Source organism: Oncorhynchus tshawytscha, linkage group LG32 (assembly GCF_018296145.1).
Source record: "Oncorhynchus tshawytscha isolate Ot180627B linkage group LG32, Otsh_v2.0, whole genome shotgun sequence".
NCBI lineage: Eukaryota > Metazoa > Chordata > Actinopteri > Salmoniformes > Salmonidae > Oncorhynchus > Oncorhynchus tshawytscha.
In genome coordinates, this window is record NC_056460.1 from 6,975,262 (window position 1) to 6,999,722 (window position 24,461).

General features: G+C 40.2%; 1 protein-coding gene across 2 annotated transcripts; it reads right to left on the bottom strand.

Moving 5' to 3' along the window:
- Positions 1–859: 859 nt before the first annotated feature.
- LOC112230369 (homeobox protein OTX1 B-like) lies at positions 860–6,579 on the bottom strand. 2 transcript variants are annotated; one of them, XM_024396635.1, is made up of 4 exons: positions 6,260–6,579; positions 4,022–4,197; positions 3,276–3,427; positions 860–2,391 (listed from the first exon to the last, which is right to left on the bottom strand). In XM_024396635.1, the coding sequence occupies exons 2-4, from the start codon at positions 4,116–4,118 to the stop codon at positions 1,600–1,602; spliced, it is 1,041 nt and encodes a 346-aa protein (XP_024252403.1). In that variant the 5' UTR covers positions 4,119–4,197; positions 6,260–6,579; the 3' UTR covers positions 860–1,599. The 2 variants fall into 2 exon arrangements, with proteins under 2 accessions (XP_024252403.1, XP_024252402.1); XM_024396634.1 differs by having other exon boundaries at positions 3,276–3,478.
- Between the last annotated feature and the right edge of the window lie 17,882 nt (positions 6,580–24,461).

Below are 24,461 nucleotides of genomic sequence, written 5' to 3' on the forward strand. Positions count from 1 at the left end.
CTTTATGTAACACAAATTATAGGAACCGATAGCCTATTGCAATTGTCATTCTTAGGCCCATTTCATTCCCATTTGAGGCCGCAACTTCAATTTAAAAAGACAAACTTGTTAATGAATAACCTATATCAATGCAGTAGGCCTATTTTAAAATGCGATAATCTAAGGACGAGATTTTTGCTGTTTCATTTTGTTTCCACCGAATGTTCAGTAAAAAATACCCGTATGTCTTCGATTTGACATGAATAGAGACGGGTTGAACAGGAGGTCAAAAAATGTGTGTTCATCATAAAATGTGTTGCGCTATTTAGTCTCATCAACATTCATATTAAAAATAACAACTTCTCTCAAAGGGATAATGAAAATAAATCATTGTGTTTTTGTGTAATCATATGACATAGCAAGATGTTATCCTGTATTTTAAGCGTTATGCAGAAACGAGAAACACAACCCAAAATGAAAGCAATTGTCTAAGGATGGTGCTGAAATATCTGACATGAAAAGAGGATAATTTGATGAAAGTTTTTTAAATACGTGTTCAAATCCAGGCATGTCACACGATTGCGCAAAAAACAGAGCCCTACTCATAATGGCAGTAAAGTGGCACATGGATAAAGAAATTAAACCATCTTTCGGCCAAGTCCATTATTAGCCTTTGAATTAAAAATTAAAAATTTAATTTGCTTACAATATACTACTTTTAAAATATGTTAATTCTTTGGTTATACAGTTCTGAGGCCCGTCTAAGTATTTAAATGAGTGTAATCTAAACCTGCCAAAAAAAAGCACCACTAGGCACCATTACAATTCAGATAAGAACACTCTTTATATTGGAAAAACCAACCATGTTTTCAACGAATCTTTATTATAAAGACACGAATGTACATTTTTTATTTCATTAGAATACTGACATTGCGTGTCTAATTCACATTTTCTTCGTAAAGAACAATAGCAAAATATTTTACCTTATAAACAAGTGCTGCAAATAAACTTCCAAAATACAACACTACAGTTCGGACAATGAACAATATTCAAGTTGGAATTAACATAAATTTGAATATCAGCAAACTGAAAACAATAGCAGCATCTTAATTTCTCAATTTAAATGGTCTCTAATGGGTAGGCCTATATCAAATACATGAGAATAAAATATCATATTTTTCCATAAAACAAATTTTGTGACAAAAGGTTCGCCCTCAATTGGTCGTTCTTGGGAATATTTATGGAAAATCCATAACACAGAGCTCTTGCTCCACCCTGAAAAAACAATTCTAACTGAAAGGGATAAACTACATACTTTAAACTTGTTGGAGGGCAATTTTCAGAGTTCACGTGTAGAAAAATATTCCTTGATGTTCCAAAGTACGGGTGAGGGGGTCCAATTCAAGCGTGTTCTAAAGTTGATTCATGAAATGGTCAAAGAAGATGGCACCCTTACAGGCTTTTTCATCTGTGAGCTACTTGATTTTTCCAAACATTAACTTAAAAAAGGCTTGATAATTGTCTCTACTATTAGTTAACTTCTTAATGCTTTGAAGAAAAAAGCTCTTCAACAAAAAAAAACGAAACAAAAATACTTATTTGAAAGGAGTAAAAAAAAAGTCACAAGACTTGGAAACGCCAGGAGGAAGCCTGGTCTTTGTAGTCCAAGCAGTCAGTGGTGTTGAAGTTGAGTTTCCATGAAGAGGCTGCGGCCGCGGCCGTTTGTTCTTTGTAATCCAGACAGTCTGAGGAGTTGAAGGCCAGGCCGGCCCCGCTGTAGGCCTGGTGGTGGTGGGGGTGGTGATGGTGGTGGTGCCCTGAGGTCTGCCCTATGTGGTGGTGTGGATGGCCAGACATAGAGGAGCCCGTCATGGGGCTGAGCTGGTGCGGATGGTGGGGGTGGTGGTGAGAGTGCATAGGGGCCAGGTACGAGCTGCATTCCACCCCTCCGAAGTAGGAGCCCGTTGACGCCGGGGCGGGGTAGCCCTGCCCATAGGCCGCTGCTGTCTGGCTGTAGGACACCGGGTAGGAGGACGTGCCTCCAGTACCTGACACAGACCTCTGCATGCAGGAGGCATTGGTGGGGGGAGTGGGGTCGGGGACAGGGGGTGGTGCGGGGGCCGGGGAGATGGGCGCAGGGCTCCAGATGGAGGACACTGGGGCAGTGACGGAGGTAGAAGTGCTGCTCAGGCCTTGGCCTCCATGGCCGGAGGGATGAGAGCCACCGGACGAGGCAGAGGAAGAGGAAGAGGAGCCGGTGCTGGTCACTGCCGGAGGGGTGAACTGGCCACTGCTCTCTGAGCCTGTGCTCTCCCTGGTAGGAGAGGACTTCTTCTTGGCCGGCCGGACTTTAGCATTGTTTCCACTCTGGGCCTGCTGACGGCACTTGGCTCTCCTGTTCTTGAACCATACCTGCACAACAAGAGGCAAGGGGTCGACTTTAAAATGCTGTATGTCATCCACCCAAACAAATTTGCAAAACATTGATTGATTGCAACAAACTGAAAATCTATTTCCATTTGAGAATACTGAATGCTTTGTCATTTGTACAATTTGTACAATTTGTACAATCGCAAAGGCATAACTAATATCAACTTTATCAACCAATCGTTAATATCTTCTTGTGGGTCAACAAAGCACCATTATTCTTTATTCACTGATTCTCCTCTCCCATTTTAGGCATTACAAACACTTGGAAATGACATGAAACTGTTGTGCAGTCAGTGTTCGATTTGCAGGCTACCTCTGCACAGGCTTGGCTGCCTACCCTGCATACTGTGCACATTTCTCAGCTAAATCTGTGAAACTCGAGAGGAAGCTGCCATAATTGCAGTAAGCCTGTGAGAGGGGTACAAAAGCTGGTTACATAAAGGCGTGTCACGCCCATTTCAAAAGGGGGCTCATAACTTCTAAAGGTGGCCCTTATGTGAGAGCTGAACATAAATGATATTTGAAAACATGGAATTGTATGTATTTGTTGAACTATCAGAACCAGTTATGACAACAGATGATGCATGTGGTTTATTCCTGTAGTATGCGATTGCAGCTAAAAGCTGAATTACAGTGTAGGATACATAACATTTAGCCCAAATAACTACTTAACTGTGTTGAAACTCATTCAAATCCAAAATAAAAAGGTAAAGTTTTGATTGAAATGTGCAGTAATAGGCCTTGTCCTGGTCGCTGCAGTTTTGCACTGGAAGTTCGGTAGGTTCCCACAAATGGCAAACAAGTTCACACAAACAATAGTAGGCTACAGTACAGTAGTAACTATATAATTGCAATTCTGTACAAACCTGGACTCTAGACTCAGGCAAATTGATTTTCAGTGCGACTTCTTCCCGCATGAAAATGTCTGGGTAGCGCGTCTTGCCGAAAAGGGACTCCAGAATGTCCAGCTGAGTGCGAGTAAAAGTTGTCCTCTCTCTCCGCTGTTTCCTCGGATGCGCTGAAATGGAATAGAAACCTGTCAATGGAAACTCTTCGAAGCCATTTCGATCTGATAATGAAACGAAATGAAAAAAACATTGTTCATCAAAACAAACGAGGTTCAATATAAGTATTCAAAGCTTCCATCTCAAAATGTTCACATATTTCTGAAGTAGCTAGCTTCAAAATCAAAGTCAAGTGTTTCTTCAAAATGAAATTAACCTACGAATGATATGACATTCGTAGGTTAATTTCGTTTATATATATATTTAACCGTTTTAAATCACAGAATCTTCTACACTACAATTGACCTTCACCGTAATCACACTAGGTCTAAAGTTACTTAGTCACGTAACATGTGGAAACGGAAAATAGTCTTGTTATTAAATCATACCATCCTATAGACTGACAATAACTTGTGCTTAATTATGCTTTTCCGTGCATATTGGAAGTGTCATTCTCCAGATGCACATGGAATGTAATTGCGGGAGAGCAGTGTGTGCTAACTGGTCCTATATTTGTTCATGATGAGCAACAGATAACTGTGCAATATAACTTCACAGGTGATTCGGATTTGGCACAGTTAGTGTGAAGTGTTTGGGGGGCGTTTTACCTGGATACCCCACTGATGGGTGCAGTAGGTCCATGGCCGTACCGCTGAGCCCCATTCCGTTCATGCCGTACGGGGCCTGTTTGAGGTATGACATCATGCTAGAAACGGACACGGGGAAACCAAAGTCCGTGCGGAAATGTTCGTTTCCCCCGACGTTGCAGTCCCTTGATGAAATCCTGCAATGGAAAACTCATTGTGAGTAGAATGTGAAAATATATATTTATGTTGGTTACTCATTTATATTTAGTAGCCTACAAAGAGCAATTCAGCAAACTACATTTGATTATAATAATTGAAATGGCCTTATATTTAAATGATGGTTAATTCAATTGGAAATAGACTGAAACAATATCAAAGCCAACTTATATTTCCAATTTCAAAACGTTGCTATATTCGAGTTGCCTATAGGACTTTTTGATTGAGACTTCCAACTTTTACGCGAGTCGTATCAAAAAAAGTGAATCAAAAAGCCGATTCCCTCTCCAAAAATCCAAAGATTAGCCGTTTACAAAGGTTTCCAACAAAGTATGACATGACGCGTTAACGTGGCTAAACGATATCCAATTATAAACTCAGGTTGCAGTCATCCATCACTACAGTAAAGAAATAATTACGGATGAAATCTGTCGCCAGTCGTGTATTAATTCCTTTTGACGCATGACTTCTTATGGGCAACCTCTAAGGCCTTGTTTTGATCAATGCATCCACCGTTAAAAACAGTACATTCCCCATTACGCACATTTTCGGTGCATGGAGAGGCCTGCAAGATAAGATGAATGACTTTGATCAATAAAATAAAGCATGCATTTGGATCCAGATAATTGGGCACACAAATATGTAAAGTGTCATAACAGCCTACATAAAATACAAGTACACGCACAAGCTTCACATAAACAGCCTTATAATCCATTTCACTGTAAATGTAGGACATGTTATGGCAAAATCAGCCCAATTTATTAGACTATTTCATACGTAGTTTGTCTAGGCCTATAGGCTATAACAGGCCCTGCGTAAAATAACAAATGGACCAAAGTTTAATGTTGAAACGAAAATGGAGTCGGCTGCTTGTCAAAATATTGCATGACGTTATATTTTACAAATACATATTCTAGGCCTATATAATATCTTCTGGAGTGTGTTCCACAGGATTGCCTTGAATGGAACATTCTCTTTCAGCAGACACTAGATGTGACACATTATCAAATGTCTTGTTTTTAATCTTAGATTATTTTTTATACACACATATATATATATATATATATATATACAACTATTAAAATGCAGAATTATATATATATATATACAAAAAGAACACAATTCTGCATTTTAATAGTTGTTTTCATTGTTATAACATGGTTATATCCTGATAATAAGAATATCTATCCGATTGAAATATGCTCCAAGCGTATCAAGTTAGAAAAATATTCAAATACAAATTTGAAATCAAACCAACAGGCCTGATGGCATATATGATATCATATGTAGATGCCTTTCAGTAATTGTACGGGGGTGCCTTAATGTAAAGGTTGAAAGAAATCGTTTTTTTTTTTTTTTTTTACTTCATTGACTGGCTACAATGTCTTTGGTCCCTAAATAGACCTACTTGGGTCCATGCTGTGGACACGGACCAGCTGATGGATTTGTATTGAGGCGTAAATACTTCACTCTATTTCCATAACCGCAGGAAGGAGTTTAAGCAAATGTAAATGGCGAAAAACTCTGTGCAAATGAACTCTATTGCGATTCAGATGAGAGCTCCAGGGATACCATTATGAGAAAAGGTCTTACGAGCAAAATAAATTAACAACACCTCAAAGATATACATTACATTTGTCTTGTCAAGCCTCAGAGTTTTTCCATTCAGATAATAAGTGCACAACCAAACCAGAAGTAGCATTTAGAATATTAATTGACCATAAAAACTACATTTCCAGTGGGGAGTTTACTATCAGGTAATTATTAATAGCTTCCCCTGACGAGCGTGATTGTTTACAAGGACCATGTACAATGACCATCATCAATGAGCGCACAACGGCAGCCAACGCAAATTGCACCCAAATGCAAACTTCGTAGTCTTCTCAAATACAAATATATCGTTTTCGAAGAATGCGAATAGCTTACAGTAGGCTCAATTGTATAAATCATTTCATCAAAATGACGAATAACACAGAAGGAAGTAGCCTAAACGGACTACATAGGCCTATATAAGACAACGAAAACTTTGCATTTACCACTCACCTTGCGTTTGGGATCCTGTTTCCTTATTTGCTTTATTTGTAGTCAAACAAAGAAGATCCGGTACATCAAAAATATCCACATGGAGAAAATGTTCTTGAAAGCGAGACAACGGTAAGAAGGTGCGCACACAATTGGAGGAGAAATACGCAAACTGCAAATAAGGAGTTTACGTCAACCAACGCTGTTTTTCCAATCCGAAACCCCAGCGGTGCGTCAGAGGAAAATTTCACAATTGGAAAAAATATTATAAAAATCAAATCAATCGCATTATCTTGTGCGTCTTGCACAGTGGTAAGGTGATTGCCAATGTTGACGGATGGAGATTGATCACCTTCTGCCTACCCTGCCCTTCTATGAACGAAAGACCAATGCAGAACCGCCCACTTCGTCCAATCCAAGCGCCCGTGCGGCCTTACAGGCAACAGCGGTAACCAGTCAATTGCGAGGGTTGTTAAGAAAACCCCTCCCCTTCAAATGGTTAAATAAATCTATACCACGTGAGAGCCCACAATTGGAAAAAGTTATACTTAATAAAAAACGACATTACATTGAATGCTCTACTTAGATGTAGGCCCACGTCTTTCTTAATTTCATTTGCATCTATTATATTTTGCGTTTGCATAAAAACAAAGTGTAGACTACCGTAAATGGGACATTTAAACAGGTCTCAGTGTCTATTTTACTCATGAAAAAAACAAACCTATGAATGAACAATTTTCCCATCAAAAGGGATGATGTAAAGTGAGTTGGGAACAAGGCCTACATGAAAAAATGCGAACGAAGTAACTCAATTAGATTACCTAAAACAAAATGTAATATCTTAAAACGTAATATAGCTTTAGTGTAGCCTATGTGATTGATTAAAATAACAAGAAAACCAGCCTGCCCTCGGTAGTAATGCATTTTGGACCCTGTGTGTGCGTCTTCAGAGAAAATCACCTTTCAACGTTCTCGTTTTGGCTGTAATTGTTTGTGAACAACGCCATCGTTTATACAAATTGGAGCATTTTTTTCCATAGCAGCGGAATACTTTCCAAACGTGGTAAAGAGGCTCTGATTTAACCGTGTAATATATTTTCATGAATATTAATGAATGAGATAATCCTCATTTGGATTTCCATTTCAGAATAATAGTGCAGTTCATCCAAACGAGGGTCTCCTCTCAAATAAAGTTTTATATGAATTAAACTGGAGGTGGAATCGACCATTCTATATGCTATAACCTAAAATAAAAACATTTAAAAAAAACATTTTTCAATATATAAATGTGCATAAAGAATGGAAAATACAAGTTATATTTATATTCGGGATTAATTGTTGAGACCGTCATGAGGCGTCTGTCTCCACTGCAACAGCCTTGGCTGGTGCTTTGTCGAGCTCCTATTAAAATGAAGTCTAATAGTAGCCGGAGCTGCAATAATAAATCACAAGCAAATAATCAAAAGACTGTCATGAACATAAGTTAACTAAATGTGATATCAAACGAAGGCATATTTAACATCCTCTTTTGATCTTTAGAATGGCGTAATCGAACCAAGGATGTAACAGCGCTTAAATACAAACTGTTTATGGTTGGAGGAAAATCAAAGAGCGTTTCGAATGACAACAGGTTTGCACTTTACACTTTACATTTATTCACACAAAATCATAGGTGGCATTTTATGTGGTAGGCTTTGGCTATGAACGAAATAAGGCTAATATTATTAATTCAAGGTAAATTCCAATAGGCAAGTCAATTACGTTTTTGTCAGGGCCACACAGGCCCAATGCATATTACAATGGCCAGAGAAAAATACAAAAGCGATATTTCTCGGCTAAATCTCACACGTTTGCTCCAACTATTGTATGACTCAAGCGCCCAACATATAGGCCTAGACCTGTCAAAGCCAATGTGATCGATCGCACACAAGCAAGTATCAAGATATCAAATAGCAAAATGCCATTGTTAAAAGAGTATTGGACCTAATCCCAAATTGCAGTAAAATTTTCTTAATGCTAAGCCCGTAAAACCAGGGATCAGGGCAACTCAAGGGGTGGGGGGGTGTAGGTTTGTCTCTTTAGCTGGCAGGATTGGAGAAGGTCGTGTATGTTGTCGGTGCTTATTAAAACGATGATGCATAAAATCCCCCCAAGTTGTCAGAAAGCATGAGCACACGGAGTCGGTATTCTCTCCCCCTACTTTTGTAAAAAAAAAAACACTTAAAAAAAAACTGTGGCTGTGGACGGGGCTTTGCAAAATTCACCCATGATCAACACCTGCATGCGCGGTAATAGCGACAGACTTCAAAGCTTGCACATCTGCAATACCCAGGGAGGTTATCCGTTCTCCCAGAAAGATATCTATGGCATGTATGCTACAGCTATAGCACTCCGCAAAAAGACCAGGACTTCATTTTGAACTAAAAAAAAACTTTATCTATGGGTTTATAGTCGGTGTCAACGATTGAGTGGCTTTTTTTCTTTTTTGGATACACGCGGAAAAGGGAAGCATTACGCGATGGTGGAAATACACAGAGGTAAGGTGCACACCTTAATGCGGAACTCTGGATGGAGACAGTAATCAAATGATCATGGTTTGTCATGCACATATGTGGAATTTTAATTTTGAGGCTCGATATTGTATTTTAAAGATTTCTATAACAGCAGGTTTAACTGCAAATGTCAAAATAATGGTGAGAATTGTTTTCAATAAATAACATATGCCATTCATAACGAACTAGCCTATAGGCAAGTTATAAACAGGCTATATTTTTTCTAAACAATTTCAAACATTCTTTCACCGAGGTGTAGCCTATAGGCTACGACTGTAAAAACGTTCAATTGAGAGATTTCCACTACATTAGTCAATGGAGTATAGGTCTACTACAATGAAAACTCCCATGCAGATTAAATGACTATATTGTTGACGTACATGGAGCCGTGCCATTTCTTTGACGGAGCTGAAACTGAATGAGATCCGACCACAGAAGTCAAAACGTTTTTTCGAATAATAATATTCACATGATAATACGTATGAGTAAGACTGGTGCTATTGCATTCCGTTCCATCCACACATTATTATAGATGAAATTGTGTTGTGAAATAGTAACCCATGTGAATAATCTTCTGATTTAAAACAAGAACATTCTAATCATGAAATTCAAATCTCGGCTCTATTTCAGGAATTAGTGGAAATAAATCCAGGCTATGTAAACACTTAAACCATTTGATGCAAAAAAAAAATCAGAGGAAAATTAATCCATGCTGGAATCCTAATCATGCATAAAACAATCCCATATCAGTTTAGCTTCAAACGCATATCAATATCAAACTAAATTGTATTATTTTTTAAATATAAAAATGATGAATGCATTGTTATTAAGATGTTAGGCATTTTGTTTTAGAGTAGCCAAGTCTGATCCTCTAAATCGTAGGCCTATACCATAAGTGAAAGTAGGTCATTAAATCTCACACTTATTACTATCGCAATAACATGCGGAATTATGAAACCACATGAAATAAACAAAACAAAATCTTGTTTACAGTAAAGTCAATTGCTATGTCATATTTACAGCAAGGACTATAAAATCACTATTAAAGGGAGTCGGGAGACTTTAAAAAATATTTGTGATGCATTTCTGTTAAGTTTTAATCTCTCTGCTCATCAACTGAGTCGTTTGACTAATAGATAATTGTTGCATCCTTTCCATTAACTATCTTCCATGATTTATTATCAATCATAAGAAACAGGCCTATTAGGCTATGCAATAGCTCCACAAGTGCTTAGAGATCACATGACCAATAGGGTGAGTGAGTGTGATGTGTTGTGATACTCTGCAGCTTGATGCTGTGCTGTAATGATGTAAACACGTGGAATAGGCATGTACTGTACTGTTTCATATAGAGCTAGTTTCCCAGTCTGAAATATCACCTGGTGTCCTCCTCACAATGGAGACACGAGCATCATGTAGTCCTAGGCACGCCAGCCTTCAACAGGGCACTGGAAGGTCAGATGGGTTGACAGGTAGCTAGCCTACTCACTGTCCCTGCAAAAAAAAAACTGCTAGCCTACAATCAAAGGTAACAGTAGCCTATCATATGCATTCCAAATTTGTCCCCAAGGCAGTTGAAGTACAGTTTTCCCATACAGTAGGTGGTTGATAAAAACAAAAACAAATGGTTCTCATGTAATGTGATCTGAATAACACAGTCCGAAGGATATACATTTTGAGGACCATGCACTTATCACGCAAGGCTTGTCTACTGCCCTGGCACTCAGTTTCTCTTTGTCCCACACTGGTACTTAATGGGGGAGTCAAGGGTATAGTCACTTAGCCAGGGTGCCCAGCACTTTCTGCATTCAACAACATTGTATCATTACCTAGCCTAGAGAATGACCAAAACTCAACAGACTGGCAGTCTGCAGGCTAGCAGTTAGTAGGCTCCATACACCTAATATTATTTAAAAGATGGACAAATGTTATATTTTTGAGTGAAAGGAACAATATCCGTCTATTTTTTTCTGCACGCAAATGGATAAATGGGCATGACGTCCCTGATGTGGCATACATAACTTACATTTAAATGTGAGTCTTGAAGACACCATTACTAAAGTTGGTGTTGGTGAAACAGTAGTGCTTCCATAAAGAATTGAGAGTGCAACATGTCATACCTATTTTTAACACCTCTTAAAATGGACTTCATATATTGAACATTGTGCAATTTATCATCTTTAAAAATGTACGTTCACTTCATTTTCATAGACCCTCTTTGTAGTATTGGCATGACGTCAATTTCCGAAGTGAGTGCAAATACTAGGCTACATTCATTGCAACTTACAGCCCACATGAATAAACAGGACTAGAAAGAAAGTCATAATTCATGACGTGTCATGAACATAGCAGTGAAGAATATTCATACATGGACAATGAGAGAGATAGAAAAGGAAGAGAGAGAGAGAGAGAGAGAGAGAGGGGAGCAGAGAGGGAGAGAGAGCAAAGAGAGATAGCAGAGATACAGAGAGTGAGCAGAGCTAGAGAGAGGTAGAGAACAGAGAGAGAGAGAGAGAGAGAGAGAGAGAGAGAGGGAGAGAGCAGAGGGGAGCATGTAGCTGTCTGTCACAAGGCCGGGCCTTCCCGCCCCTCTCATTAGGAAGGTAAACAATGAGGAGGAATGATGAGAGACACGGCAGAACAAATGAGGAGCAGGAGGGAGAAATCAGACACCGGCTTAAAGATCCCACAGCCCACAGTCACCCAACCAACCCAAACCACCATACATACAATCCCCCCAAAACAGAGTGAGTGAGGGGGTGAGGGGGGGGGGCGGGGGACCCTGAGCAAAGAGTAAGGCAACTTTCAATCCTTTTAGGATTAGGCCCCCCCCTGTATCCCTCACTCTGTTCCTCCTCTCTTTCACTCTACTGCCCCCGGGCAATCACGTTAAAACTTGCATGGCCAGTGCTCATTCAGATATCCCTAACAATGCGCACCAGTGGTAACCATGTGAGCGTTGGCAAGCCACACAAGAATGCACAGGTTCAGTTCCCCGTGACCCTCCCTATGCACAGAAAAGAAGAGGAGGAGAATATACTGAAGGCGACGCTGCATTTCTCAGCAGCTTGAGGGAAGAGAGACTTGGGGTGCTTGTTTACCAAACCTAAAATGACACATTTTTACACCAATCACAATGGTTTTTAGGAATCAAACTCGTAATTCAGTGCTTTTTACTTTTCGCCGGATGAGCCTAAATCATTTGGGAAACAGGGTCATCAAATTCACGACGCCACACTGGCAAGGGAGGAGTTAACCGTGGTAACAAATTACCTGTAGAGTTCTTACCAGCCCAATCTTATACTCTTTTCTGGTCATTCAGAATGGCCTACTTTTGAGATGAAGTGGATTTGCCTCATCGATATACAATGAGCTGCTGAAAAGGATTCACTTTTAACCACAGGGTTACTTGGTTAACAAAGAACTGGCAAGATCAGAGACTAGTGCATATTTGTGAGGGTTAAAGTGCCTTGAAAGTAGGCAAAGGAGAGACGCACTATGCAACACACGATTATTTCCAAATACTGAAAATAGCTACAAAAGTGCAATTGGAGCACAGGAGCAAATCACAACTTCCTACTTACAAAATATACTAACACTATTTTCTTTCTTCTTTTTTTCTCTACCCAGAGTGCAGCAGGAGGGAAGGGAATTGCCATCCAGCCTTATCTCCAGTTCCAGTCAACTAGAGGCCCTGAAAGAGTGTGCACCATCATCAGAGCTGGCCATTTGATAGGATTCTGGCACTGCACCTAATCAATCTGTGGCATAGAGCCGCCAGAAGACCTGTAACAAAGCTCAAAGAGCCTCACAAATGGCCTAGTGCAGGGGATAAGCCCCTGCACAGGATTACATATTGATTTTGAATGTATAAAAAAAAATATATATATATATATATATATACAAAAAAAAACGTATCATACAAAACCCGAGACGGACTACAAAAGTAGGCAGTAGTCTGTGCATGAATCTCCCCTTCAAGAGCAGGAGCGTCAACTTTCAAATACGGAGACCCCAAGCGTGAACCAAAACCTCGAAAAAATGGCTAGAGAAATCAAAAGCCAGGGGGGTGAGGTGTGGTAGCAGTGCATTGTTGCAGGGAATCACTACAGCTCTGCGAAGGGTCAATATGGTGGCTACACATAATACTCAAATGAAAACGTGCATACTTGCTACGTCTCAGCCGCTGCATCCGGGTGTAGTGTACGACAGTCGACAGACAGTTGCCCCCCCCCTTGAAGCAGGGCAGTGTAAACACTATTGTCTTGTTGAGCCCACAGTATGAATGAAACTAGCAGTTTTTGAAACGGCTTGAAATGTATAGACATTTTCAGAATATTTTAGACTTGTTTTAATTGAGTTTTTAACTGAAATTGCAGTGATAGTCTGTTACGTTCTGGAATTGTTGCAGTAGCTACTGGCTGCACTGAGCCACGTAAAACTATGGAAGCCCATCCCCACCACCAAACACATGTCAAATGCAGATCATACAAGTATGTTTTGTCTTCTTCCTTTGTAACATTGTGTGATGATTTCAGAGGTGGCACCACTGGTCCCAGAGTGGTTGGGGGGGTGGGGGATTGTTTTCCTGGGGCTTAGAGTTTTTCCTAATTTGGTAGTAGGCTAACCTAACCAACTCCGGACCCTAGTTGTTGCGTATGACGTTGTTATAAATCAGCAGTAAAAAAAAACTTTAACACAAATAAATAGGCTCGAAGTAAATAGCTTAAGCTATTAAAAACATGACGCTATGTTTCCCCTGGCCCAGATGGGATCAGAGTGCATAGGCTTCTCTTGGCTACCTGCAGCTGTGGTTGTTATCAGTAGGCTACAGTTGATCAGACTGAAGCACAGACTAATTGTGCACGTTGACAAATCATAAGGGAAATTGTATTACATTTTTGGGGTGGAGGTTTCGGGCTTCCATATAAAACAGCTTGTTGGGGTGAATTCACATACACCCAAGTTTTCAGTCGCAATTTGCTTGTACCACATGTAATGATTTGCATCGTATTGATAAAAATGAAGCCTGGTCTGTTGTAATGTTGTACGGTAGGCCTACTGTCCTTTTACATTTGTATGAGAGGGCTCGTCGTAAATTCTTGATAGGCTAACGTTACTTGATGAAGACATGCTGTCATAGCAGCTGTGTTACTGTCTTGAAGCTCAAATGTAATGAGTGTAGCCTACAGATATGAAAATAAACCCTTTAATTGTCTGCACACACATGCTAGTGAATTGTTGCATTATTCAATAGTGTAACATGTTTCAGAAGAAAAGTTTGTCCTTTTTGAATAGTTTGTGCTTACTGGCTATGGCTACTGTGATGTTTACAGTCAATTTGAGCTGCGGACCAAGAATGTCGGGTTGCCTGCCACAAGGAAAGGTAAGGCAGGGATGTAATGTGAATTGAAAAGTAGAATTCTCTTCCGCCACCCCGCCCCTCAGACACTCCTTCATATCTCGTAGTGAGAATAGTAGCCTTAGTAGTACGTTGATGACTTCATTTGGCAAACTTTCGACACCTCACTGTTTGTTTGGGGTCACCTTGCAGAGTCGGTCTCACCTTCACCTCCCTTTGACTACGCTAACGTTTGTCAGTCTGACAGCTAGCCGTCAGTCCCAACAAGGGGGTCTCACACACACACAGGGCACACACACGGCACACACACACACACACACACACACACACACACACACACACACACACACACACACACACACACACACACACGCGCGTGCGCACACACACACGCGCACACGCGCACACACACACACACACACACACACACACACACACACACACACACACACACACACACACACACACACACACACACACACACACACACACACACACACACACACACACACACACACACACACACACACACACACACACACACACACACACACACACACACACACACACACACACACACACACACACACACACACACACACACACACACAACAATGTGGTTCTGACAGGAGCAGCACTGAGTAACCAAGCAAAGCTATTCAGAGGACAGATAGATCTAGAACCTCATGTCCTTGATAGGAGTGCAGAACAAAATACAGCTGTTCCCCCTTCCATCAATAATCCTCACTTAATAATCAGGAGATTAACTGATATCAGGTGTGCAGATGACTGGCGGCAGAATAATAAACAAGTACGCCGAAAGAGAAAAAAAACAAGAGAGAGCGCAGAGTCCCCTAAGCCAAGTCCTGTCCCCCCCAAACTAATTACAATTGATTTCTTATGGATCGGGTACCTTATCAGAAGGAATTACCATGGCGAGCCAAAGGGTTGTTGCGGGTCGTCGTCGAATGGCAAAATCAATCTGCGTGGAGTGACTGACTGTACCCGTCTCCCTATTGTAGAGAGGGCAGACATTCTCACTGGTATAAAATGTACATAAGAGACGTTGATTCAACGTAACAGGGATATAACACAAATTGGAAGACGTTACAGGAAGATGGACAAAAGCCCGACATAACTTTCTTACAAATAGATAAATATGTAGTCTAAGAGCTACACATTATCCACAAAGACTGGAGTCTAACCCAGATGCTACATTTACTACTGTATGATAACATTATTCAAAGTCAGCAATAATGATATTACAGGCACAAGCATTATTTAAGAAACGCCCCAGAAACTACTGCGCAAATCCAGAGTACTAAACATTGACTCTCCACCTCAGTGTTGAAACTGGCTTCAGTTCAGCCTCTCCACTACAAGCTCTTTTCTCCCTGGGCAACTTGGGAAAAGTTCATCAATATGTTAATTACTTAATCTTTAAACACTTAAAGAAACCATTAATAAACATTGATTTGAACACTTGCCACCAGTGACTCGCATTAATCCACTGCAAATAGCTGATACACAAACTGCAATGGGGGGCAATTTGGGTAGGGATTACCAATAGTAATAGACGAGAGGAGAAATTGATCACACTTTCTCTTAACAGGGAAGAGAAGAAAGCTCATTTAACCACTTTGCGTGATGACTCTGCTTTTTGTTGTTGTTGTGGAACTGGAATGAACTTCAATTGATTTTCTAACTGCTTTTCTATTCCAAGGGGGAAAATACAGTATGAGAAAGTGAAAACATGTTTTTTTGCAAATGTATTGAACATGAAATACAGAAATATCTCATTTACATAAGTATTTACACCCCTGAGTCAATCTGTTCATTTAGATGGGGAGCGGTGGTGAACAGCAATCTTCAAGTCTTTACATAGATTTTCAATGGGATTTAAGTCTGGGCTTTGGCTGGGCTATTCAACAACTTTCACATTCTCATTCTGAAGTCATTCCAGTGTTGCTTTGGATGTATGCTTGGGGTCATTGTCCTGTTGGAAAGTAATCTTTGCCACAGTCTAAGGTCTTTTGCACTTTGAAGCGGGTTCGCATCAAAGATATGCCTGTATTTGGCCCCATTCATTGTTCCCTCTATCCTTACCAGTCTCCCAGTCTCTGCTGCTGAAAAGCATCCCCATAGCATGATGCTGCCACCCCCATGCTTCACAATAGGGATGGTGTTAAATGGCAGATGAGCTGTGCCTTGTTTTCTCCAGATATAGCGCTTTGCATTCTGGCCAAATAGATACATTTTTGTCTCATCAGACCACATAATCTTTTGCCTTATGATCTCAGTCTTTCACATGCTTTTTTGCAAACTCCAGGATTGCTGACATGTTCCTTTTCCTCAGGAGTGGCTTCCGTCTGGCCACTCTGCCATAATACCCAGATTGGTAAAGTCAAATTGAATCAAACTTTGTCACATGCGCCGAATACAACAAGTGTAGACCTTACCGTGAAATGCTTACTTACAAGCCCTTAACCAACAGTGCAGTTCAAGAAGAGTTAATCAAATATTTACCAAATAAACTAAAAGTAAAAAATAATGAAAAGTAACACAATAACATAACAATAACGAGGCTATATACAGGGGGTACCGGTACTGAGTCAGTGTGCAGGGGTGAGTTGAGGTTATTTGTACATGTAGGTAGGGATGAAGTGACTATCCACAGATAATAAACAGTGAGTAGCAGCAGTGTACAAAACAACTGGGAGGGGGTTCAATGTAAATAGTCCGGTGGCCATTTGATTAATTGTTCAGCAGTCTTATGGCTTGGGGGTAGAAGTTGTTAAGGTGCCTTTTGGTCCTAGACTTGGCGCTCCGGTACTGCTTGCTATGCAGTAGCAGAGAAAACAGTCTATGACTTGGGTGACTGGAGTTTATGGGTTTTCCTCTGATACTGCCTATTATTTAGGTCTTGGAAGGCAGGAAGCTTGGCCCCAGTGATGTACTGGACCGTATGCACTACTCTTTGTAGCACATTAAAGTCAGATACCATACCAGGTGGTGATGCAACCGGTCAGGAAGCTCTCGATGGTGCAGCTGTATAACTTTTTGAGGATCTGGGGATACATGCCAAATCTTTTCAGTCTCCTGAGGGGGAAAAGATTTTGTAGTGTCCTCTTCACGACTGTCTTGGTGTGTTTGGACCATGATAGTTTGTTGATGATGTGGACAACAAGGAACTCGACCCACTCCACTACACTAAAGTGCTGTAGAGACGCTTATCCTTCTGGAAGCTTTTTCATTGGGTTATTGGTCCCCTCTCTGATCAAGGTCCTTATTCCCCTGTTGCTCAGTTTTCTTGGATGACCAGCTTTAGGATGAGTCTGGGAAATTCCATATTTTTTCAATCTCCCAATGGTGGTAACCACCAGGTTCTTGGAAACTTTCAACATTAGACATTTTTTTGTACCTTTCCCCAGATATATGCCTTATGAAAATATCTATCTAGGAGATCTAGGGACAGTTCCTTGGACTTCATGGTAAAGTTTCTGCACTGTCAACTGTGGGACCTTACAGTATATAGACAGGTGTGTTTCTCTCTAATTCATCCAAACAATTTAATTGGCCACAGGTGGATTCCAATCAAGTTGTAGTGACATCTCAAGGATGATCAAAGGAAATTAGTTGCACCTGAGCTCAATTTGGAGTGTCATAGCATGAATACATTCTGAAGGCACTGTAGCTAATTACTCCAACTAGAGACAACACAGTATACAGTGCCTTGCAAAAGTATTCATCCCCCTTTGCGTTTTCGTATTTTGTTGCATTACAACCTGCAATTCAAATTTATTTTGATTTGGATTTCATGTAATGGACATACACAAAATAATCCAAATTGGTGAAGTGAAATGAAAAAAATTACTTGTTTAAAAAAATGGAAAAATGGAAAAGTGGTGCGAGCATATGTATTCACCCCCTTTGCTATGAAGCCCCTAAATAAAATCTGGTGCAACCAATTACCTTCAGAAGTCACCTAATTAGTTAAATAATGTCCACCTGTGTGCAAGCTAAGTATCACATGATCTGTCACATGATCTCAATATATATACACCCGTTCTGAATGGCCCCAGAAACTGCAACTCCAGTAAGCAAGGGGCACCACCAAGCAAGCGGCACCATGAAGACCAAGGAGCTCTCCAAACATGTCAGGGACAACGTTGTGGAGAAGTACAGATCAGGGTTGGGCTATAAAAAATATCAAAAACTTTGAACATCCCACGGAGCACCATTAAATCCATTGTTAAAAAATGGAAAGAATATGGCACCACAACAAACCTGCCAAGAGAGGGCCGCCCACCAAAACTCACGGACAAGGCAAGGAGGGCATTAATCAGAGAGGCAACAAAAATACCAAAGATAACCCTGAAGGAGCTGCAAAGCTCCACAGCGGAGATTGGAGTATCTGTCCATAGGACCAGATACTCCACAGAGCTGGGCTTTACAGAGGAGTGGCCAGAAAAGACATTGCTTAAAGAAAAAAATAAGCAAACACGTTTGGTGTTCGCCAAAAGGCATGTGGGAGACTCCCCAAACATATGGAAGTAGGTACTTTGGTCTAATGAGAAAAAAATGTAGCTTTTTGGCCATTAAGGAAAATGCTATGTCTGGTGCAAACCCAACACCTCTCATCACCCCGAGAACACATCCCCACAGTGAAGCATGGTGGTGGCAGCATCATGCGGTGGGGATGTTTTTCATCGGCAGGGACTGGGAAACTGGTCAGAATTGAAGGAATGATGGCTGGCAGTAAATACAGGGAAATTCTTGATGGAAACCTGTTTCAGTCTTCCAGAGATTTGAGACTGGGACAGAGGTTCACCTTCCAGCAGGACAAAGACCCTAAGCAAGTTTTCAGTTTTTAAAATCTTATTTCTTGTTTGTTTCACAATAAAAAAAATATTTTGCATCTTCAAAGTGGTAGTGGTGTAAGTGGTGTAAATCAAATGATACAAACCTCCAAAAAATACATTCTAATTCAGGTTGTAAGGCTACAACATAGGACAAATGCCAAGGGGGTGAATACTTTCACAAGCCACTGTACATGGGCAACAATCATAGTTGATGATTACCATATACAGTTTCTTCAGAACGTATTCATACCCCTTGCAAATTTATTGAAAATGAAATACAGAAATATCACAACCAAGTCCATACTTTGCAGAAGCACCTTTACAGCTTTGAGTCTTTCTGGGTAAGCCTTTAAGAGCTTTTCACACCTGGATTGTGCAACATTTGCCCATTATTCTTTTAAAAATTCAAATCGGTTCTTGATCAATGCAAGAAAAACCTTTTTGGAGGTCTTAAATGAACACGTTCACTGTCTTGCTAAGCAACTCCAGTGTAGATTTGGCCTTGTGTTTTAGGTTATTGTCCTGCTGAAAGGTGAATTCATCTCCCAGTGTCTGGTGGAAAGGAGACTGAACCAGGTTTTTCTCTAGGATTTTGCCTGTGCTTAGCTCCATTCCGTTTATTTTATATCCCGAAAAACTCCCCAGTTCTTAACGATTACAAGCATACCCATAACATGATGCAGCCACCTCAATGCTTGAAGATATGGAGAGTGGTACTCAGTAATGTGTTGTGTTGGATTTGCCCCAAACATAACACTTTGTATTCAGGACCAAAAGTTACATTTCTTTTCTTTAGTGCCTTGTTACAAACAGGATGCATGTTTTTGAATATTTGTATTGTGTACAGGCTTCTTTCTTTTCACTCTGTCAATTAGGTTAGTATTGTGGAGTAACTACAAGGTTGTTGATCCATCCTCAGTTTTCTCCTATCACAGTCATTAAACTCTGTAACTGTTTTAAAGTCACCATTGGCCTCATGGTGAAATCCCTGAGCAGTTTCCTTCATCTCCGGCAAATGAGTTAGGAAGGACGCCTATATCTTTGTAGTGACTTGGTGTATTGATACACCATCCAAACTTTATAACAAAGGGGACACTTAAGCTTTTTATTTTTATTCATTTGTACACATTTCAAAAAAACATAATTCCAATTTGACATTGAGGTATTGTGTGTAGACCAGTGACAGAAAAATCTAAATGTAATCCATTTTAAATTCAGGCTGTAACACAACAAAATGTGGAAAAAGTCAAGGGGTGTGAATACTTTCTTAAGGCACTGTAGCAAACAAACCCAATCCAATTTTAATAGCACTGGTGCAGACTTGTAAAAACAGGCAGGCACACACACACACACACACACCCTGATAAAGAGGACTTTTATTTGTGATCCAGAGGACTTTGTTTGAACACCTGTGATTGACAGCGCACCACAGGACGTGTGCTAAATGTGTATTAAATAGACAAACATGAGACACTTAGGACGATGCCCATGTCAATAGACAAACTGGTATTTCTTTGTTGGGCAAACAGCTTAGATTACTGCACTTGCAAGAGCAGGTGTGTGACTTTGCTAGGCACCAAGTGTGTAGTAGCATCACCAGAGAAGGCATTTGCACGCACGCACACACGCGCACACACACACACACACACGCTCAGATAGATAGCAGAACTCAAATACCATTAGGTGTCATTGTACTATACAGTATGAATGTGAGTGAATGAGGAGAAGTAGAATGGGAGGGTGGTAATGATGTTTCTGTTTCCTGAGAAGAGAAGCATCTCTTAACTGCCGATGCACAGAATGGCATTTTCATATTCAGGTGTGAAGTGTTTGAAAAAGAGATGAGACCAAATAACGATAAAAAGGCAGAAATATGAAAGAGTTAAAACAATGCTTCAAGACGTTTCCTCTTGTCCCACTCCAGATAAAAACGCTTCAAAATGTAATTGTTGTACTAGTTTTTGTGCTAGTGGGAAGGTAATAAAATGGGGTTGTGTCTAATTAGCCTTCCTTGAATGGAAATAAAAGGTCGTCACAGCTAAACGTTTGGTCCTGGATCAGGGCCTGTACTCAAAGTGTCTCTGAGTAGGAGTGCTGATCTAGGATCAGGTCCACCCACCCCGTCAATGTAATCGTACCCATTACTATCTAAAAAGGTCAAATTGATCCTAGATCAGTACTCCTACTCTGAGCTGCTTTCCGAATACTCAATACTGGCCTGGAAGGAAACAGCTTGGACTGACATAAGATTCAGGGATGGCGGTAGACCTCGGCGGTCTGGTTCTCCAGAGGAGATCTTTGAGGAGGGCGGTCTACTACTCCCAGGCAGTCCCCCTGCTCCTCACCTCAACCCCTTGAGCCCCTTGAACTACGACCTTGTGGAATAGATTGAGCTGCTGTTGCAGGGATTGAGGCAGCAGTTTGTGGTTTGTGGGGCCCGGGCTTATGGGGACTGGGCTATGTCCCCAAAGGCCTTCGAAAACCAACCAGGGAGACCCGAGCAGAGCCTCAATAACCAAATAAGATTAAGATTACCATCTTAGCCGCCGCTACATTAAAAAGATAAAGCTAATGAGAGTGGCCCAGTGTCTCAATTCTATTACTTTGTATCTTCAGCTGATTAAAAACGAGGGCCTTTTGTGAATACGCTCATAGAATTAGGCTTGATTCTCCTTTGTTGTTTCTGCTTCATCAGGATTGCTAGTGTTCCTTTTTTAATGTTTCAATATGTTCCGTATTATAGGGCTCAAGCCATTTTTTAAATGAATGTGTGTCTGGTTGGGAAATTATATTATTTACTTTCATTGATTCATTGAGACATGAGGTGCAAAATTTCAACATTTTAAGGATGGACAATCAAGGCTTTGCATCATACACATATGCATACACACATCCAAAATATCCTGCTAGGGTTCGTTTTCCTTGTTCAAATAAATATATCTTTGGGATAACACCTTCCTCTAAACCTCAAATCTCACAAAAGACCACCAGAAATGGACTTAAAGCTCTTGTCATGTTGTTATAGTACAATTTTTCCTGTTTGCTTTAGATAACAAATCTTTAGTTGACCCGGAGGGTTAAGGGAGCATTACAAATTAATCCCGGGTTTTAATAAGTCTGTCTTAAGCCAAGGGGTCTTTACTCCAAAAGAAAAGAAATAAAAGAGGGAGGGAGAAGAAAGAGATCGGAGAGGAAAATAAATATATTAAACCCTGTGATCACAGCCAGCTTTTCTTGTTTGTTATCCCTCCGTTTTCCGTTTAATCCAATACTCACTAATCCAATTTGTCTATCGGGCTTCGACCCTAACTTCTCCTCATCTAGGTTTTTTTTTCTCCAACGTAGCCGTTTGAAGTGACCACTCCTCGTTCTGCAGTCTAACGACTCACTGAAACAAACTGCAGACTAAGAGGTAGATGGATAGAGTTCCAAAAAGGAGAAAGGAAGAGAAGAAAAAAAGGAGAAGGAAGAGAAGAAAAAAAGGAGAAGGAAGAGAAGAAAAAAAGGAGAAGGAAGAGAAGAAAAAAAGGAGAAGGAAGAGAAGAAAAAAAGGAGAAGGAAGAGAAGAAAAAAAGGAGAAGAAAAAAATGGCAAAACATGATCAGCTCATGACACAAACATAAAAGTAAGAGCTCGTTATGGACGAAGTCGAGCGGTCTTCACCCTGAATATGCATGAAGAGTCATAATCAGATGTGGGGCAGTCACCCACTGAAGGAGAATATTGGAGAAGCACAAAGGGATTGATTTAATTACTTGAAGTGGGCCTGTGTTTGGAGCATTCTTGTTAAGTGAGTGAAAAGGCTGGCAGTATCCTTGCACTATTTCTTTGTGAAGGGGTTGGAGTTGGGGGCAGATGGTGGGATATATCAGAGTAGTCTAGCTCCTTAAGTCAGCAAAACTAATCTCGGGGTCTAAAGCACTTGTGATTGAAAGGGTCTTCATTGATTGCGAAATGGACATAGAGTGTTCTCTGTTTAACGTCAACTTGGATAACCGTTATCCAAGTTCTGCTCAATTATTTAGCCTTTATCCAGATCATTGTGTAATCTCTTAAAAATGAGCAAAAGCTACATATGTTATTTTGACAGAGAATGTACAGTGCCTTCAGAAAGTATTCACACCCCTTGACTTTCCAACATTTTGTTGGGTTACAGCCTGGATTTAAAATGGATTCAACTGAGATTTTACACACAATACCCCATAATGTCAAAGAGGAATCATGCGTTTAGACCATTTTTACAAATTAATTACAAATGAAAAGCTGAAAGGTTTAGTCAATAAGTATTCAACATATTTGTTATGGCAAGCCTAAATAAGTTCTTGAGTAAAAATGTGGGTAAAATTGTTACATAATAAGTTGTATGGACTCACTCTGTGTGCATTAATAGTGTTTAACCTGATTTATAATGACTACCTCATCTCTGTACCCCACACATACAGATAATTGTAAGATCCCTCATTCGAGCAGTGAATTTCAAATACAGATTCAACCACAAAGACCAGGGAGTCTTTCCAATGTCTCGCAAAGAAGGGCACCTACTAGAAGATGCATAAAAAATAATTTCAACAGACACTTAATATCCCTTTGAGGATGGTGAAGTTATTACACTTTGGATGGTGTATCAATACACCCAGTCACTACAAAGATACAGGTATTCTTCCTAACTCAGTTTCCGGAGAGGAAGGAAACCGCACAGGGATTTCACCATGAGGCCAATGGTGACCTTAAAACAGTTACAGAGTTTAACGGCTGTGATAGGAGAAAACTGAGGATGGATCAACAACATTGCAGTTACTCCACAATACTAACCTAAATGACATAGTGAAAAGAAGGAAGCCTGTACATTATACAATTATTCCAAAACATGCATCCTGTTTGCAATAAAGCACTAAAGTAAAACTGCAAAAAACTATTTATGTCCTGAATACAAAGTGTTATGTTTGGGGCAAATCCAACACAACACGTCACTGAGTACCACTCTTCATATTTTTAAGCATGGTGGTGGCTGCCTCATGTTATGGGTATGCTTCATCAGCAAGGACTAGCTTTCTAGGATAAAAAAAATAATGGAATAAAGCTTATCACAGGCAAGATCCTTGAGAAGAACCTGGTTCAGTCTTCTTTCCAACTGAGCCAAACAGAGCCAAATTCCCCTTCCAGCAGGACAATAACCTAAAACACAAGGCCAAATTTACACTGCTTACCATACAACATTGTTGCTTACCATACAGTTGCTTACCATACAGTTGCTTACCATACAACATTGTTGCTTACCATACAGTTGCTTACCATACAACATTGAATGTTGAGTGGCATAGTTACTCAACTTGAAAAGACTTGAAAATGGCTGTCTAGAAATGATCAACAGCCAACTTGACAGAGCATGAACAAATTAATTACTTAAAAATCATACAATGTGATTTTCTGGATTTTTGTTTTAGATT